Consider the following 19,482-nt stretch of genomic DNA (forward strand, 5'->3'; position numbering starts at 1 on the left):
CTTAAGGGAGATGCAGATTGGCAAAGGTAATGTAGATCTTAAGGGTGATACAAATTTGCAAAGGTGATGTAGATCTTAAGGTGATACAAATTGGCAAAGGTAATGTAGATCTTAAGGGAGATACAAATTGGCAAAGGTGATGTAGATCTTAAGGGTGATACAAATTGGCAAAGGTAATGTAGATCTTAAGGAAGATACAAATTGGCAAAGGTGATGTAGATCTTAAGGGTGATGCAAATTGGCAAAGGTAATGTAGATCTTAAGGAAGATACAAATTGACAAAGGTGATGTAGATCTTAAGGGAGATACAAATTGGCAAAGGTGATGTAGATCTTAAGGGTGATACAAATTGGCAAAGGTAATGTAGATCTTAAGGAAGATACAAATTGACAAAGGTAATGTAGATCTTAAGGGAGATACAAATTGGCAAAGGTGATGTAGATCTTAAGGGTGATACAAATTGGCAAAGGTAATGTAGATCTTAAGGAAGATACAAATTGACAAAGGTAATGAGATCTTAAGGGAGATACAGATTGACAAAGTTAATGTAGATCTTACGGGTGAGATACAAATGACAAAAAGTTAATGTAGATCATAAGGGTGACACAAATTGACAAAGGTAACGTAGATCTTAAGGGAGATACAAATTGGCAAAGGTAATGTAGATCTTAAGGGTGATACAAATTGGCAAAGGTGATGTAGATCTTAAGGGAGATACAAATTGGCAAAGGTAATGTAGATCTTAAGGGTGAGATACAAATGACAAAGTTAATTTAGATCATAAGGGTGACACAAATTGACAAAGGTAATGTAGATCTCAAGGGAGATACAAATGACAAAGTTAATGTAGATCATAAGGGTGACACAAATTGACAAAGGTAATGTAGATTTCAAGGGAGATCCAATGACAAAGTTAATGTAGATCATAAGGGTGATACAAATTAGCAGTATCAGCAAAGGTAATGTAGATCTTAAGGGAGATACAAAATGGCAAAGATAAGGAAGGAATGCAGAATTAAAAGGCTGTATCATGTTATTATTGGTAAATTTATGACTTGGAAGACTACTGAGGCAAACTTCAGGAAAACATTTTGGATATGTATCCCATCACATTTTGTCTAATATGATTTGTAATGTATTTAACGGGATTAGGAGTGTTTCTATACTTGCACTAATATTTGAAAATTGTCCTGTTGTTTGTTGATTTAAGTAAGTAGAACAAATAAGTGCAAATTTGTTAAAACTCAGACATGTGATCATGCACCTCATGAACCATTCAGATCAATTTAAAATCAGATATTTCAATAACAGTAATACATTATTTCCTGTTGTTGCATTCTGGTCTCTTTTTCCTGGTGTTACAAGAATATTCCCTCCAATTGGGGATCTGAAACTAAAACAGCATGATACTAGTCTGATTCATTATCTATTTCCATTCATTTGGAATACTGTCCATTTTTTTTCTTGGACTTTTTATAGTTGTCACATGTCTCAGGGGTACTCAATGCACTCATCATCTAAAGTCCCATCATTTCTGCTGTTAATTGTATCCTTTTTGTATTGTATTTCATATTTTCTCCCCAGTCATTATGTGATTTTCATTTTTTATGTCCCATTATATTTAATTTTTAGAGTTTTGAGTACCTTACACAAGCAAACTGGTGCTTTCTTTTCATGCCTCTTTTTGTAAACAGTGTTAAGGTAAGCATTACCCATCCAGTTCTTGTTCCAGTTCATTATCTCTTGCATTTCCTTACAGCATTTAGTATGCATCAAGGTGCTGGTAAATGTGGTCATAAAAAGACTGCTTGCTGGACACAGACTTCCTCAACAGGCTCTGCATGTACATGTGCATGGACGGTTGTCCTTTTTGTTGCCTTTAATCTGATGGTATGGAACTTAGAAGAAGATCACCATGGTTCCAGGAACAGAAAGAAGGGACCCATTTATTCCTCTTCATCACTAGAAGATCCCCTTCAATCCCAGAAGTCCAAAGAAATCATAAGCTCCCATATATAAGGGAGCGATCTCTAGATTTTTGTGTGGAATGTTGTCTACTCCCACAAGGATGGAATCACTGACACATCAAAGGAAGTTGCCAGTTCTCATAATGTAGGGGTCTTGGGCATAGTGGAGGAATGTCTCCATCACCCAGTAGTGAGTGCTGCCTTCCTGATGCACTGGGAATGTGATCTTATTTGATAGACCTGTTTTTAGATTAACAGGATCTCATTCATCAGGTTTAAGTTCCCTAAACAGAGACTCCCCAACAAGGTCTGCATTGTCTAACCTTCATGTTGACTGGATGTCAGTCACATAGGTAATATGTCAAATGACAGTCACTGAGCTCTTTTCGTGTTTCAAGAAAGGGGGCAATGTTACAGTGCTTTACTGACGTGACCCCATTGAACAAGTTTCTTGTGGAAGAGCATTTCATGATGGAGTTATCTGTCTCACTCAGGAATGTCATTTAGGCTGAGTGTGATTTGTGTTTGAATTGGATTTTTAACATAGCTTCAATAATATTTTCAGTCATATCGCTACAATGTCTGCATTGTGACAGTTTATAGTGATGTCTACACCTGGGGCATCATGCTGCAGACATGTAGCATGATGTCCCATCCAGTCACATTATCCTGCACCAGGCCGTCCAGTACTAACACTAACCTCTTAATGCTGAGCACCCAGTGAGGTACCTATTAGTACCATTTTTATAAGTGTCTGGTATGACTCGACCAGGGTTTGAACCCATGACCGCCTGCATCCAAGGTGGACGCTCTAACCACAAAGCCACTGGAGCAGTCAATCATTTAGGCTGAAAGATGGGGCAGTATCCATAGATCTCCAGAATGGAGTGTGAAGAATCAGTACATTGTATTTTCAGTGGAGTTTTATTCCTCATTTGCTATTTACTTCCTCCATCTCTCTGTTATTCTTGCATTTTAATTTTAAATCTTTTCTTAATCACAGTTAATTTTCAAATAATAAAATTCACTCTATGAGAAACTTTTAACTTCACTTCATTTTCAGCAACCACACAATACCCACTATCTCTCTCTCTCTCTCTCTCTCTCTCCATGATGTGAATCTTGTTTCTTTTTTATTTTTAATTATTCATGTAAGTATATAATTATAGGGTAGACAACTCTTTACCAACAATGGGACTTACTGATATGCCTGCTTCATACAGACAAGCTGATGAAGAGAACCATATTTTACAAAGACATTCTCTTGAAGAGAACCATGTTAATTAAGAGAATTTGATAATGAATTTTTTTTAAATTGAGCTTCTTATGAAACTTCCTCAATCTTATATACAGTATTGTTTGTATGGTTTGGGGACAAAATTGAATGTATTTTGAAAATATGGACAGATTTACATGTCTTAAGCAGTTTGAGCACAGTCTTGCATCTTGCATCATTATCGTCATCATCATCATCTCTCTCTCTCTCTCTCTCATGAATAGAATTTAGTACTTTGATAAACAGCAACTTTATCTGACGTTTAGCTGATAATAAATTAGCTACTTAATAATGTTGTTTTTCCTGACGTTGCAATGCCAAGAATACACTGATCCTGCTGCCTCCGCAAATGACATGTTGAATAACAATGGTGGTTCACAGTGTGAGGTTCCTCCAGTGACATCACACAGACTTGAACCACAGAATCTGCCAAACTGCACTTAACCTGTATAGAGATGTTTTTAAATTTATATTTAAAGTAAAATATCTGACTACTCATTAATTGCATAGAATCAGTATTGTCAGAAATTGCATAAATACTCTTGCTGAAAAATTTAAGTGCATGATATGGGGGGTCTCATGTACTTATACTACAGTTGCAGATTTTCTTCTTTTTTTTTCACTGAGCAAAAAGAGTGCTTCATATTCACCATTAAGGACTAAAGAGTACTTACTCTCCGGTACTCATAAGTTCTCCATGGGCATATATTCACCATTAAGGACTAAAGGATAATCTCCAGTACTCTTAAGTTCTCCATGGGCTCCGCTCTAAGGTAGTACCTACATCTTCCAGAACTGATCAGGTGCTTTGAGCTTCAGAGACCAGTTTCTCTTCAATGCCAAGATGGAACCTTTTGTGTGTTCTTTGGTCAAAATATCCTCATGAACCTTTGAGTTGAGCTTCCTTAAGTACTTCACCCTTAAAACAAGCTTCCTTCTCTCTCTAGCATTACTGAGGAGTAATGCACAGCACCTTGCCTGGAGAAGGGTTGTTTATGATTCAGTGGCACCTATGATATGGTTTCTCTTCTCTGCCTACCTATATTTCTGGCCAAGAATCAGCGGACTTTGGTAACTTCTGTTCCTCTTGAAATCCCCAGTCTTAGTTGTACCTGTTCAGAGGATAATCAGGATCAACTCCTTGTCCCAGTTAGAGCTTAAAATTTGTGCCATCATAAATCAAAAGAAAAAATGAAAAAGGTGGATCTCTACTTTTGATACTGCTGATACCTTAGCAGCCACCATCCTGAGTACATGTATAATTCCAAAAATTTATATTATGTTATTTTACCTATTAACTATATTCTCAGTTATAACAAGCTCAAACAATCACATGGAAGATCACCTAAGTAATATGCATGCATTTTTTCACATTACCAAACTATTACAAGATATTGAATCATAGATATGGACTTCAAATTATTAAGAAACCTCAGCCAATCAGATGCAGAATTACCTCATTAATGTGCATGGACCTCACTCATTATCAAACTCATATATTCCAAGTTTGACTAAATACTGGATCAAAACTCCAGCCTCTAGAATGGTAACAAGGCCAGCTAATCAGCTGCAAGATATCTCATTAATGTGCATATGTCCAGTTAGCTAAGAACTACAGACTGGGATCATGTTTTGGATTTTTTTTAGACCTCTATTCCCCTCCTCCAAAATGTTTAAAAAAAAACATTTTCAAATGTAGAAATGATTTTATATTCCCAAAAAGCTTTGACTTAAACCAGAGATGTTATTTTATTTTAAAGTTATTTTCCTTTCAGGACCACAGCCACATGGTCCCTAGCAGGTCTTGTCTGGACACTTTTTGGTGCTGCAACTTTCTTCCTTCGCTCAAGGCACAATCATCAGTGGTAAGGCCTCCTTTAATGTTTTTACTGAAGAAAATTTTAATAATCATTTTTTCATATCGATCTTATTTAAAATACATTGTAATAATAATTTTTTTTGTATTGATGGATTTACTACATAGTATAGCAAGTTTTACAATGACAGCTGCTTCATCTCATATTCTTCATCATGGAGTTATAAGTGACATTATCAACTTTGCATTTCTGGCACAGAAAGGCCTATGACATATATACACATATACCACATTCTATGTGTCACACCCATGACATGTCAAAGGATTGCTTATGGTAGGTGTTGTGTCCTTTGATCACTTATTTAGAAAGAAAACATTTCTATCACTCCATGTTTGAACTCTGGACAAAATGGATTAAACAAAACATGATAAATGAGTACTTCAGATGGCACATGATACCTCACTAGCATAAGGAGAACACATATGCCTAGAAATGAAATGCAAGAGCCAATCTAATTTCAGCAATACTGACCTTGACCTTCAAAACTACCAACTCTAAAATCTACAGATTGTTTTTAGGCAGAGAAATGTGTACCAAATTTCCTTGAAATCAGTTTTAAGAGTTATTGTCGATTGCAAAGGAAAAATCTATTTTCTGCAAGATTGACCTTGCACTTCAAACTACGAACTCCCATTAGGGAACACTTTTTATTGTCCAAAAATGCAAAAAATATATTTGTAGCAACAGTTCCCTTGACCATAGAGCTACTGAACCCCAAACTGGTTTCTTCCCTAGGCTTAGCAAATACATGTACTGAGTTACATTGAAATATGTTTATGTGTACCAAGTTGCATCAAAATCTGTTCCCTATAAACTGTATTTTCAACTGGAAACAACTGCATATATGTCTTCCTGCCCAGATAGTTGAGCAGAAACTATAACACTCCGCAACTTTCATTGCCAAATAATACATATGATAAAATAAAGGTCAAAGTAAAAATTGCCATCAGCAAGACATACATGCTGATGAGAGACAATTTAAAGCAAGCATTGTTGACTACAACATATTTTTTAGACTGGTGTACTTTACTAATATACCATTACTCAAAATTAAACATCTTATTGTATGAAGAGGGCTTGGAACCCTTCTTTCTGTCATCCTGTGCAGAAGCTAATAAACTGAACTTGATAAACATATTATTGTCTAGTTAGGGAATGAGTGAAGGCATTACTATACTAAATAAATTACTTAATATTTCTTAATTTCTCTAAGTATTTTTTGCATCTATTGCATTAGGTACCAGTTCAAATCCACCAGGACTATCTTATTTATGTTATGCACTGACTTAGATACAATGTCAGCATATATTATGAATGAAATAACTGGAATTCTTAGTGCAAGTAACCTTTCCCAGAACCAGCTGAATTATATATCATTTATGTCATCCTATACAAAATCCACTAAAAGCTGAATTTAATAAACATATTATTTTCTGTTTAGGGCTTGAATCCAGCTTTATCATCCTATATAAAAGCCAATAAAAGATGAACTCAGTAAACATATTATTGTCTATTTAGGATTTTTAATCCTGCTTTTTGTTGAATGCAAGTATCCTTTTTCACTTGTTAGCAGGAAAAACCAAGGAAATAAAAGTTTTTCTTATGGACTACAATAGGATGTTATAACAGTTAGTATAGGGATAAATTAAGATGTTCTTCAGTCACTTGTGTATCAATACCACCTGTGCTTACATGTTTTGTTTTGCAAGTCCCAGTGACTAAAAATGTCACTGACGCTTACATGTACATGTTTACTGGCATATAAAAACAGTTAGTTCATAAAAACAGCTTTGAGCATGTCCTCTGAATTATACTTATAAAAAATGTTTGTAACAGTACTTATACAGAATCTTGTCTATTAATGCAAAATAAATGTATCATTACTTATTAAGTTCTTTCTTTTTCAGGTACAAGGCAAACTTTGAGTTTTATCCACCAAACAGAAAAGCCCTAATACCCTGGATATTCTAGTTCAACATTAGGGATGATGTGATAAATTCGTGACTGTGATATTACATGTGCACCCCAATAATCAATACACTGTATAGTTATTATGAGGAAAAATGTTGCTCATAAAATACTACAGTATTGTTTGAAGTCTTCTGCAAAAGCTATAGAGTTTCCATCCCAATTTAAAAGGCTTGAAAAAGATGTTGCCGCATACAAACAACTTTACTTGAACACAGATTTGAGTTCAAACAAATTTACCTCCCCTGCACAAGCAGTTTTTGTCATCTGTTTGAGCCAATAAGTGAAGTGAGATTTGCAAAAATGGTGAGCTCTTATTGTTGCTCCAGTTAATAATTATTGTTCCTCTTTTTTTTTAAATCTAGTGACAGAAAAGAGAAATTAGGTTACTAGGACATTAAATGTAATTTTAATTTTTGTATGGTCAAGTCTTTGCACAACTAGCAAATAATAACACATTATGCAGTGCATAGAGTCAGAAAAATAACATGGACATTATATATGGTTTGAAATCAGTTGTTTCAAGTAGTCCTCTCTGGCAATGATTAGTAGCATTATAATGGGAACATAAGAAAAATATCAAGCCTGTTGTCATATTGCAACTTTACTACAGTCCATAAAGCACTCGATTAATATCAACAATAAGCTTCTTAATTATAACCCAGTTCCATTTATAAGGTAAGTATTGTCATGGATTCCATTTCATAAAGGTGTATTGAAATTATGTAGGTTATTACAAGGCTATCTCACTAATAGGCAGTATATTCCATGAACAGTGTTATAATGAGAGAGTAATGTATCATGTACCTCATTATAAGGCAGTTTAACTATAACTCCTGTGGAGTGTTATAACAAGAGAGTACTGTATTGCTGTTCCCACAATAACTATACAGTGTAAAAACTTGTGTGTTTCATTTTAACTTTTATTGATTCCACACAATAATTTGTAAGTGTAACTGTACTTTTATCTTTTTTTATTATGTTTGCCAAAAAAAGTTTCGTCTTTATTTCATCTGCAGAATAGCGTATGAAATTCATCATTGATTATAATAAGATAATGAAATGTGTCAGTGGGAGAAAATTGGTATTGCCATGGTGATGACACCACTTTTATCTCCACAATATTAATATCACTTTTTGAATTTCTTTTTTTCCCCAGTTACGAGATGTAACTGCTCTTGTATATGTTATTCAAACATACAGTCAATAATGGCCACCAATGGGAAAAGGCACATAGGTTCACATTTCAGAATTGGTTTGTAAACAGATACCACACACTGAATATCATTTTAATTATTATCATTGTTAGTATTTTGATTTTCACGTTATCACGATTGTTTGAAGTGTACAACTAACAAGTCATAAAATATGCAAATATGTTGACCGATCCCAAAAGATTATTGTATCCGGCTCACATTAATCCATCCTATAATCTAAATAATTACTGATCTGTTTCTTTTGTGCACCATGACAAAACACTAATTTCACTACTGATATACAGGTTTATATGGCTGTAAAACTAAGGACTGACTTGTTCTCTGTTGGCCAAATAAGGATTGACAACAGCTGTTCACAATTTAAAAACAATATCTGGATTCACCAGTTGTTCGACTTGCCAAGATGAAGAGACAGTCACCCTATGTGAGAAACCCCATGATGAATAAAAAAGGTTATGTATGGATATTCTTTGTGACCAGGGAAACAAACTTTCACCCACATTTGTATTCAAAGTTTCAATAACTAAATGACCTCGGACCGTAATTACAACAGATGTAACTTGTATCTCTTTTAAAACATGAACTTATTTCATCAGATTGCAATAATTCACAGGCAAATAGATGAAGATATTTAATTATACCTGTCACACTGGCACAGAAGGTGACTTTATTTTATAATGATACAACTTCTCCCACCATCCAGCAAACGAATTGCTTTGAGTACCTACCCTAATGATACAAATTACCCTACTTTCAAATCTGACATGTTGACAATTTTAAGTTACATTGACAATGTGACTGAAGTACAGTGAGTACAAGTGAGATAAGAAATGTTTACACATTGATTCATGTGATATGCCTTCCTCATGAAGATAAAGTTAAGTTTGCACAGACTGATCGATCCCTGCAAATAAACTGCAGCGACTGCTTAAGGCAGGGAGAAACCATTGCTTACTTAGGAAACACCTGGCCTTTGGCTGCAGAAAGCAGGTGACCATTAAGCAAGTGACATTTATATATGGAATTTGGTCGAAATTAGAGTAATCATTGTGACCAGGTGACTGCTGTGTAAAAGTGATCATTAAGACAGTTTTGACTGCATTTCCATATCTTGGCATATTTTATATTTTTTGCTTCTCTCCCTCCATTCTCTTTCCCCTCTCCATCAGACTGAACAGATCTTAAAATATGTTGTGAATATACGTTTATGTAAGCAATCAAGAGGTTCCATCAGAAATACCTAAAATGTATTATTTATTTAAAAAATATAGTTTTCCACATCAATCATGGAAATTGTCAGTGACTGAACTTTCATGACCTATTTTTAATAAAGTATTCAGTGTCACGAGTAAAGTACCTGTTAAACTCGACAGCAAACAGTGCAAGATTTTTTAAAGGAAAAACTTGATTTAATATAATTATTAAAATAATTGTTTAATTAGCAATTTTTACTCTCATTAAACTCACAATCAGGAGTGGAGAAATCAGGGCAAGATGAGCCTTGACTGAAAAAAATTTGTGACAATCAAAGTCAGAGTGCAATATCTGTTTCTGAACAAGACTGCAAGCTGGCCATGGCTAGAGAAATATGAGATTTTTAATTTGACAAAATTTTAAACATAATGTGTAGGAGCTAAATTTATAAAATGTCACTGTTCTAAGTTTTTGTCAATTTTCGGAAATTCTTTTTACAAATGCATTAATGTGGTGCTTAAACATCCTGGCACAGAATACAAAAAATATTCATTCACATTGATTGTTTGTGCCATCAAAAATAAATAATAAAAATAAATTTATAATTTTTTAGCAAATGTAAGGAAATATTTCAGTCATGAAGATCAAACACTTCATATTGTCTGGAGTGGCAGAGCCATTAGAATACAATGTTTCCTTGTCGCTCATGAAATATTTCCTCATATCTACTAAAACAAAACTTCCGAAATATCTTCTGTTTATCAAAATAGTGGTGCCCCTCTTGAATGGTACACCTACTTTATATGGCCAGAATCCCTTGGCACTGATGAGTTTGTTAAAAACTACCTACAGATTGAGGTTTAGAGATAGAAATCTCCCAAATGATTGTCGTTTTCTAAATTGAACACACTGAATTTGTTCCAACATGCCAATCAAGTACCTAATTCATACAAACAGGTAAATGATCCAATTATCTTTAATGCTGTTTGTTCCTTAGATGTTAGGTTCTGTCACTTTGATAATTACAGACTGTTACTACCACAGCTGATTATCAAGATGACAAAAGGTTACCACTGAGAAGCACTGTATTGCTCAGCTTAGGTTGCTGTAATGTCCAGTAACCATAAGGTGAACATGATATTTTAGCCATCTTGGATTGTCAGACATAAAAATTAAAAGTTTGAAAAGGTACCAGACTAAAACTAGTCTGTCACATGACAATCTAAGTTCCTGTGTAAACAATGAATATTTCATACCATAAGTACAAATTGCCAGTGACACTGTTGCAAAACGGCAAAATGTTATCAGACATTTTCAGTTTATGGTGAAAGTCCTGCAAGTCGTGTAGGCATTCAGAACAAATTCATTCAGTAATGAATGTCATTGTTTAGAATCTGATTATACATACCTTTAGATGGCAATTATTTGATTTGGATCCTTATACATCCATATTCCTTTTGAAGGTCATTATTTACACACACACACACACACTGAGAAGTACCTACAGCAAAACCCAGTGTTAAATTACATGGTCATTTTTGGATGGGGTCAACCAGTACAAACTGGATTGAATGAAAGCAGCATGTGCTGAAAACAAATTCATACTACACTGTTATTTGTTATGACAGTCCTGACATCCTCTTTTCTTGACCAAGTTTAACACCTGGCTACCATTGTAAAACTCCATAGTGATGACTGTGTGTGATTTGGACTTTTAATGTACCTTTAACAGCTCTTCCAGTCATATCACCATGATGTCTGCAGTTTGGTAGTTTATAGTGATGCCAAGCATGGCAGCTGCTAGTACCATTTTTATAAGTCTTGGCCGGTGTTCACACCTGTGACATCCAGCATCGTAGACACTTTAACAGAGCAGTTCATAGTAATCAATAATGTACATCTGGAAGTTTCTTGATGACACAGTTAAGATGAAAAGCATTGAATGACTTTGGTTAAACTATTTTTGTATCAAATTTTAGAATAACAGTTAATATTTAATTTTAATAAATGTGTAGACAAGACCATATGGATGTACACTTTAGAAGGAAACAAAGTAATTTGACTTGATGAAAAATGGGAGTCTTTTGATCACTGCTTAGAAGACTGATGCCACAAAGAAAAATAATTTAAAAGATTTATCAGTTGTACATTCTACAGCCATGTGAAAATGGAGTCGATGGACAATAATAATTACAACTAGATATTTGTACCTGATTTTATGATGATTGATGATTAATCACAATCATTGTGTGTGTGTTTTGGATTTTTAACGTAAGTTTTAACAGTTTTTCAGTCATATCACTTCGATGTCTGCAGTGTTACAGTTTATAGTCATGTCTAGCACTAGGGCATCATGCCGATGACCCACCCAGTCACATTATCCTGATACCAGGCCAATCAGTCCTAACACTAACTTCTTAATGCTGAGCGCCAAGTGAGGCAGCTGCTAGTACCATTTTATAGGTTTCCACAATTATTGTAAAAAAAATGTTAATACAAGCTTTATGATATTGTTAACATGTCTTTGATTTTTAACTGAAAACATAAAATATTAAAAAATTAGTTGTCTTTCATATTTTGTATGTAATTATTAGTCTCATTTGTTGATCCCCTCTAGATGGGTCATCCCTCTTCTGACACCACTTACCTGTTGCAGCAGGGGACCACTATGTATAAAATAGAACCAAGTACACATGATAATAAACATGTCTTTATTCAAGTTTGTTCTTCTTATAACATTATATACCACTTAGAAAATAAATTGTTAAAAGTACAACTTATCCTCTGATGATAAGGCAAGAACAATTAAACTCTTGTTACATATATTTATAGCTTCCATTATATTTCCATTACTGAATAACTAGAATAAAGAATCAGTCCCACTCAAAACAATAGTCATCTATAGATAGCACATTCCCCCCAAGTCCCCCATTTAGGCAAATTCTCTACTGAAAGTACCCTATGGTCCAGCACTCTCAATTTGTTTACTACTTATGCATGTACCTATTACTCTCAGCTTGCAATACTGGCTATGCTACAGTTTGTTTCCAAGGTAACAACAAATATTAAATGCAGAAAAATCGCACTACTAAATGGCACTTCCATGTAACCTGCTGGATCTGTGTACCAAGTTTGGTTGATTTTAATGTCAATGGTTCAAGAGTTGTGCTCATGGAACAAAAATATTACCAGAAAGACCAACTGACAGCAATAGCTATACACTGATGTATTAATATATTGGAGGGGAGGGTAAAAACTGAAATCAGGACGACTGTTTTGCTTGATGCTGTCGAAGAATTTCTTCTCTTTCATCATAAGATGGCATGACAGGCTTGATTCCCTTCCATCGTCGCTCCTTCTGTATTTTACCCTGATATATAATAATAATAATAATAATATATATATATATATATATATATATATATATATATATATATATATATAATTGCTCGATGAGTTTCATAAATTCCAATTTTTTATTCTATTTATGATGTGGTTGCAAAGACTATGCCATTACTATCTGATATTGCTATACTAAACATATTATCAATACTGTGAAATTGAGCAGTGTAGGTCATGTGTGCTTACTATGAATGATGTGGTACACTTATATGAAATGTTTTTTGCATACATATTAACCAAATTCAAGAAGTTCTACAAAAAGATAGTTAATGAACCAAAAGTAACAATGTGATATACAGAGTGAAAGCAAAGTAGCTCAGTAAATTGTTTTGCTAATATCGTGTATACTTTCATATATAAGTAGGGTCCAAATGCAAAGAACATAGACCCTATCTAGAGGCAGATCAAGGTACAAAATGCATAGACCCAGATCTACAGATGCATTATGCCTTTTTTGGTCCAACTTTAATAGATTATGATCTAAAAATGTAATGGTATAATAAATTAAAGTACTGAAAACACCAGTAGTTTGAAGGCTGATGTGATACTAGCTTGTACAAGATGGAAAACAACTTCCTTGATACTGCTAATCATGGTCCTATATACTTGCGTAAACAGACTGCTATTAACAATTTATTATATCATTCTTAATCTTACTTTCTTCATCATTTATGTCACTAGAGAATCTATATTAACAGTTAAAATATCATATTTTAAAGAATTATTAGTTTCTTTTGAAAAATATTTTAGTTTCTTTTGAAAAATATTTTCTACCAATATCTCAAGTTGTACCAAACGTGGAACAATATCAAAGGGAGATAACTACATTGTATAATTATTTACCTAAATTTTAGTTTCTTCCCTTAACTTATAAACCTGACCCTACAGACTTGTTACTAATTTTAATAAAATCAAACAATTTGTTGCTAATATTAGTGATACAACATATATTTGGTATATAAGAAAGGATACTGTGCCCCAGACATGGTGGGATTAAACTGCCTTTTAGCAAAATCACTTTTCCGCCCTAATCAAATCAATTTTGAACAAAACTTTGACAAAAAGCTATTGACAGTTGAATACTTTACCTACCCAAAATTTCTTGCATCTTCTGTAATTTTCAAAGTAAGCTTCACATTTATTCTTGTCAAAGTAGTTCTCATCCAGACATTTCAGGCTCATCTGATGCTCCTGTAAGGTCAAAAAAAAATTGTTATGGAAGGGATAAATTATTACAGCTATAATATATGATGCTGTGAACTCACTGTGTGTATGTTGATTTCTCTCCCTTTACAAAGAAAAAGGTAGCTTACGCTAGTAAATCTGGCACAACAACCATAGCCCCAGTACATTTTTCTATGTCTCGTACACAAAACTGATTTACATTCATGGAACACAGAAGCCCCAAAACAGTGCCTAAACACTGACCTAAATGTAAAACTAGAATGCTGGCCAATTCGGATCATGGCTGATTTGGACCAATTAACAGGCTGATTCCGCCCAAATTAGTGGCTGATTCAGCCCAAATACATGTACCAGGATGACTGAGACCATGTGTAATGGAACCCACACAGCTGATTTATTTTAGTTCTTACTATTTTTACAAACATAGTAAGATAATGTAAATGGCTGATTTTAGCGAATTTCTAGCCAAAATAAAAAAAAATTGACAAGAGCAATAGCATCTTGATTTGTTTAAAGCAAAATAATGTTTCAATATTTAACTTAAATATAAAGTTATTATCTGAATCAATATATCTGAAAAGCATTTCCAATATTTTCATAAATCTGGCCAGTATGATTGACTTTAAACACTATCAAAGTGTAATGCATATAAATATACCCATGGTTTTTATTGATATCTTGTGCAAATCATGCTTTCTTTGTTACATATTTACTAAAGAAATTTGTTAAAGAGTTATTGATCCATAACAGACCGTCCTTTACTTTTATAGCTGAATTTGTATTTTTTGAGTAAAATCTCTTTATCTATGGACATCCCGCAGCCCCATCCCAGCACATAGGACTTTAGGGATTGATCAGAGCATAATTGCTGTATGTGTTTGTTATCCAGGTCCTCACTTTTTCTGGTGTTTATTTGTTTCCCCTTTTATTATCCGATTTTCTAATTGTCAGAGACATTTGCATTGGAAGTTGTCTGAATATGATTTTATCCATTCTTTATGTCCCTTTTATGATGTGAATATGTAGTTGTCCTTTTCTGTGTTTTAAATCAGGCCTACACTGGATAAAATCTTTGTTTCATTTTCTGTTTTATTAAGAAAAAAGAATGTGTGTGTGTGGTTTAGACTTTTAACATAGCTTTAACAATTTTTCAGTCGTAATAACACAATGTCTGCAGTGTGGCAGTTGACATTGACATAGCACTGGGGCATCTTGCCACAAACATCAAGCACCATATCCCGCTGAGTCACATTATCCTGACACTATGCTGACCAGTCCTAACACTAACCTCTTAAAGCTCATGCCAGGCTGTGCAGTTGCTATTACTATTTTTATAAGTCTCTGGTATGACTTGGCTGGAGTTTGAACCCATGACCTCCTGCATCTGGGGTTGATGCTCTAACCACTCAAGCCACCGGAGTGGTCAGTTTGTGTTGCTGCTGAGTGCCTTTTAATATCTCTTTCTCTTTTATTTCTCTGTCTTTTAAGTAAATTCTTGAACCTCTAAACCCACTTGTTTTCATTCTAACCTTTAAAACATTTGAAAATAACACATATTAAAGCCTTTAAATATTGATTTCTGAATAAATATTTTATTACAATAGACATATATATATATATATATATATATATATATATATATATATATATATATATATATATATATATATATAATAACACTTCCATGTAACAAATGATCATGAAGGAGTTTTCAGGTCAGCTTTTATTTTGTATTCTAGAATGATATTAAGTTCACAAAATTGGTTTTAAAAAAGTGCTTTAATTGATCAAACAGGTTTTGCTGGTTTGTGATCATATGATCCCTTTCTTAGTGTTCACAGTTAATTAGGGATGCGCTGATAAAAAAATGTGTTAAAGAAACAGTGACAATAAGATAATTACAGTGGCATTTATCACAAAGATTTTGAAAATATTTTGCAAAATGGGGATATATAGTGCCAATATAATTGAGGTAAATCATCTTGCCCAAGAACATGCCAATGAATTCAAATCAGGAACCCTTCACCATGAGCCTGGTATGATAACCAATGCATGATCACAGCTCCTGTCTGTTAGTCACCTTTTATGACATATGGAAGGATACACCGGAAATAATTGAGATCCTCCTCCTATAACTATGTATGCAATTTCTAGGTGTGAAAAGTTAGATTTATACATGCAGGGGCTATCCCTCCCTAGCCACCGGGAACATACCTCTCTTGAACAAGTGAGATATCCACCCTAAAATCTATACTGAGCAAGAAAAGACGAAGTTATATCATATGTGCAAATGACCTTCAGCCAGAAGTTAATCCTTACTCCAAGAGACTTAACCCCATGGGTTATAAGATAGAAACTGCACAAGACCCAAGGGTGAGGGTTATACATTCTAGTTTATATTAGTGATGTCATTATGTTGCCAAGTTGTTGGAGAGTACCAGGCCGCACAAGTTAATGTCGTTGTTTGTTATGATAACTTAAACACCGATAGGTTACGAACATATGAGCGTATTTACACGAAGACAAGGATTTTTCTCTCGATCAAGTACATTTCCTGCCACTCTGTTCTTCTTCTTATCTTCAGCTGTAAGTGGCGTCGTATTATTAGGCGGCATGTTTTTACAGGTGTAGTACTAGTAGGGAATCCCTTTTCTACAGCGCAGACATTTTGAAATGACGACTGTGATGACGTCAGGGGATTTTCCGATCCCAATGTTCAATTCGAAAATGCCTTCCAATGGGACTTGACTTGCTCTTTGTTTTGATGTACAGTTCCTTTTTCTTGGAAACAGCACTATTACTTGGTAAGATGTCTGTCAATCTGTGGAATTTATTACTATATTTTTTAGGAAAACAATTTACTGAAAAAATAGCCTTTATCGTTATTGAGTTAGAGTTGTTTAAAGTTACCATACTTGAGGTGGCCATGACCCCTCCCAGCACCTCAACTAGCAGCTATCAAGAGTGAGGTTTTGGGGGCCAGGTTTATCGCTTTCAAAACAAGAAAAATATACACGAGATCTACTCGCGTTTCTTTCGATATAGTTCAGTATTGTTGCTAACCAACGCGCATATACAATAAAGAAATTAATCTCCAATATCAGGAAGGCATTTTGTTCAAAATTGACACGTATTTTCACAATGGCCACCATGAATTTCAACCGTATGTACATGAACATCCGACATATTGGAAACCACATGCACCCCTAAATACCCTTCGATGCCTCATGTATAGAGTTAATTTCTTCTTCACTGCCAATAAATGGGGATTTGTATTTGAGAAGAAGAGCAGTTTCTGTCTTCAAAATATAAACAGAAACTAATCCAATTTAAATGGCAGGTGCCCCCAAAGGTTAAAAACAACAACAGCGAAAAATAAAGTTATTCAGGAATAACAACACATCATTGAACAATTTCACTTTTCAAACTTACTTTAAGTTTAAACAGAAATTTAGCATAGTGACATTTTATAAATGTATTTAAATATGACCATATTTTAATATCTAAGAATATTAGTATAAAAACTGGTAATAGTAATACCAATCTCAAAGTACTGGATTTCAATTATAAAACACCTTTTTTTAGATATTTCTTGGCCAAATTTGTATCTAAGTTGACTTTCATGTGATTAATTATTTTCATTTTTTTTCCTTGTGAAAGGCATATTAATTCCATTGCATATTAATTCCATTGCAGAATGTTTCTGTTGTACCCAAAATTGTAATGAAGGCACTTCTAAGCTTGACTCCTTTTTGTAGTGGATGAAAAACATTTGTTTTAACTGGTTCTTAAACTTGTCAAATTCCTCTACCAAATAATTGCACAACATTTATATTTGAAAATTTCAGCATTCTAGTAATAATTATTGAATCATAAAACAAAATATTGAGTTTTAAAACAATAATGGCAGGTTCGATGCCAATGATGTCAGCATCTTGTCATTCTTCAGCGACGTAATGTAACCAGGTAAAAGAATTTTTGTTTTAATTGAAGAAGCACCTTATTTGCAAAATGAAATGTTAGAATTACTCTTTTGAAAACCACTTGTAGAGCGGCTGCCTGATTTAATATATCAATAGAATTTGTTAGATGAAGACCATGAGTGACTTTTTACAAAAAAATGTGATTAAAAGATTTAACATTTTACTTGAAACGGTTTTGATTAGTCTATCATGTTACCCACTATACTCTTGTATATGTCGAGTCTAGCCAAAAACTGGATGGATCCAAAATATGGCATCACACAATGCATAGATTTGTGTCTGTGCAGTTTGTTAGGAGTAATCAGTTAACCAAACAACATAGACCCTGACCTGTCAGTACATTGTGTTGCTAGCAGTTGGAATCAATCCATAATTGAGTATGTGGTAATATCATAAAAATGCCAAGAATGTTTAATGTGTATTGTCAGTTAAACTTGAAATTTGTATTTTAAAGGATAACCACATTTATTTATTTTTGTAATTTTTTTAAAAAATCCCTTGAATAGACATAGGCATTAAAGAACATCGATATGTATAAAAACTGGATAGAAATTCTGATTTATTACAATATAAGATTATGTATGTTACATAGGAAAAACTACGTTAACTGATACCACCACCACCACTACCCCTCAAAAAAGACTTGTTAAACCAGTCCAAACAAAACCAGTCAGAATGGCATAACATGATGCACAACCTGGTGGAGATTGAATTCATACGTGCTAGAAATTCATGAGAGTTTATGCCATGCCCCAAGTGTATTTGCTCATCAAGTCCTGAAATATTCAGGGGCCCCGAGTGGCCGAGTGGTCTAAAGCGCTCTCCATTACGGATTACTGCCATCTCACCTCTGTCTGCATGGGTTTGAGTCTCAGATTCAGCCAATGTGGGTATGTGAGAAAGCCTGCCAGTAGCTTCTCATGGGTCGGTGGTTCTTTCCAGGGGTTTTCCCGGGTTCTTCCTCCACCATTAATACTGGCCGCCATGTATAGCCTATTGTGTGCTGAAAAATGGCGTTAAACCATACAACAACAATAACAACAACAACAAGAAATTGGACAATGTTGGCCCACCAGGATTGAGTTTTGGGGCCCTGCCAGTTATTTGATTATTTACTTATTACTTGCTTATTAATTTGCCAGTTATGAATATTTGCATAAAGTTCCATTAAAATACTGCAGTAAATTCATGTTAGTAATTCTCAGTGATACTAAATTATTGTTCAGTTAAAGTTGCATTCCCATTCAATAGATAGATTTGTACAGTACAGATGCTGTATCATTCAATGATTTTATGTGAATTGAAAGTGAAATGTCATACTTTCAGTGTGCAAAATAAGCATTTAAATTATGTTTGATGGGTCAGAACAAGGCATGGTCCATGTGCACTTGTCACTGGTGATGAGTAAAATTT

The 19,482-nt window shown here is 34.1% G+C and overlaps 3 protein-coding genes across 8 annotated transcripts in view; 2 read left to right on the forward strand and 1 right to left on the reverse strand.

Annotated features, from left to right (window-relative positions):
- LOC149807568 (uncharacterized) overlaps positions 1–12,061 on the forward strand; it is a 42,229-nt gene extending 30,168 nt beyond the window's left edge. For both annotated transcript variants that reach the window (XM_089967906.1, XM_089967911.1), the window contains exons 9-10: positions 5,019–5,108; positions 7,028–12,061. In XM_089967906.1, coding sequence (XP_089824032.1) covers positions 5,019–5,108; positions 7,028–7,091 — 154 coding nt within the window. In that variant the 3' untranslated portion in view covers positions 7,092–12,061. The remainder of the gene's footprint in view (positions 1–5,018; positions 5,109–7,027) is intronic.
- A 132-nt stretch (positions 12,062–12,193) lies between these two features.
- On the reverse strand, positions 12,194–16,764 carry LOC149807569 (coiled-coil-helix-coiled-coil-helix domain-containing protein 7-like). 3 transcript variants are annotated; one of them, XR_016422918.1, is made up of 3 exons: positions 16,587–16,764; positions 13,994–14,092; positions 12,194–12,869 (listed from the first exon to the last, which is right to left on the reverse strand). XR_016422918.1 is itself a non-coding variant. In XM_089967932.1 (3 exons), exons 1-3 carry the CDS (start codon positions 16,699–16,701, stop codon positions 12,762–12,764), a joined length of 273 nt encoding a protein of 90 aa, XP_089824058.1. In that variant the 5' UTR covers positions 16,702–16,764; the 3' UTR covers positions 12,194–12,761. The 3 variants fall into 3 exon arrangements, 2 of the variants coding, with proteins under 2 accessions (XP_089824058.1, XP_089824048.1); XM_089967932.1 differs by having other exon boundaries at positions 16,636–16,764; XM_089967922.1 differs by having other exon boundaries at positions 16,603–16,764.
- Positions 16,765–16,801: 37 nt separating this feature from the next.
- LOC149807570 (uncharacterized) overlaps positions 16,802–19,482 on the forward strand; it is a 37,871-nt gene continuing 35,190 nt past the window's right edge. For all 3 annotated transcript variants that reach the window (XR_016422924.1, XM_089967949.1, XM_089967957.1), the window contains exon 1: positions 16,802–16,890. The gene's annotated coding sequence lies outside the window, so the exon portion shown is untranslated. The remainder of the gene's footprint in view (positions 16,891–19,482) is intronic.

Source organism: Sinohyriopsis cumingii, chromosome 1, assembly GCF_028554795.1.
Source record: "Sinohyriopsis cumingii isolate HCF-2022 chromosome 1, ASM2855479v2, whole genome shotgun sequence".
NCBI lineage: Eukaryota > Metazoa > Mollusca > Bivalvia > Unionida > Unionidae > Sinohyriopsis > Sinohyriopsis cumingii.

Bases quoted from the DNA above. Each gene is read 5' to 3' on its own strand.
- LOC149807569 (XM_089967922.1), bottom strand. From the start codon at position 16,701: ATGCCGCCTAATAATACGACGCCACTTACAGCTGAAGATAAGAAGAAG. The intron at 14,093-16,602 runs GTAAATACGCTC...TTGACCTTACAG, and splicing joins AGAAAAATCCTTGTCTTCGT to GAGCATCAGATGAGCCTGAA. The intron at 12,870-13,993 runs GTAGGTAAAGTA...ATTATATATCAG, and splicing joins GAAGATGCAAGAAATTTTGG to GGTAAAATACAGAAGGAGCG.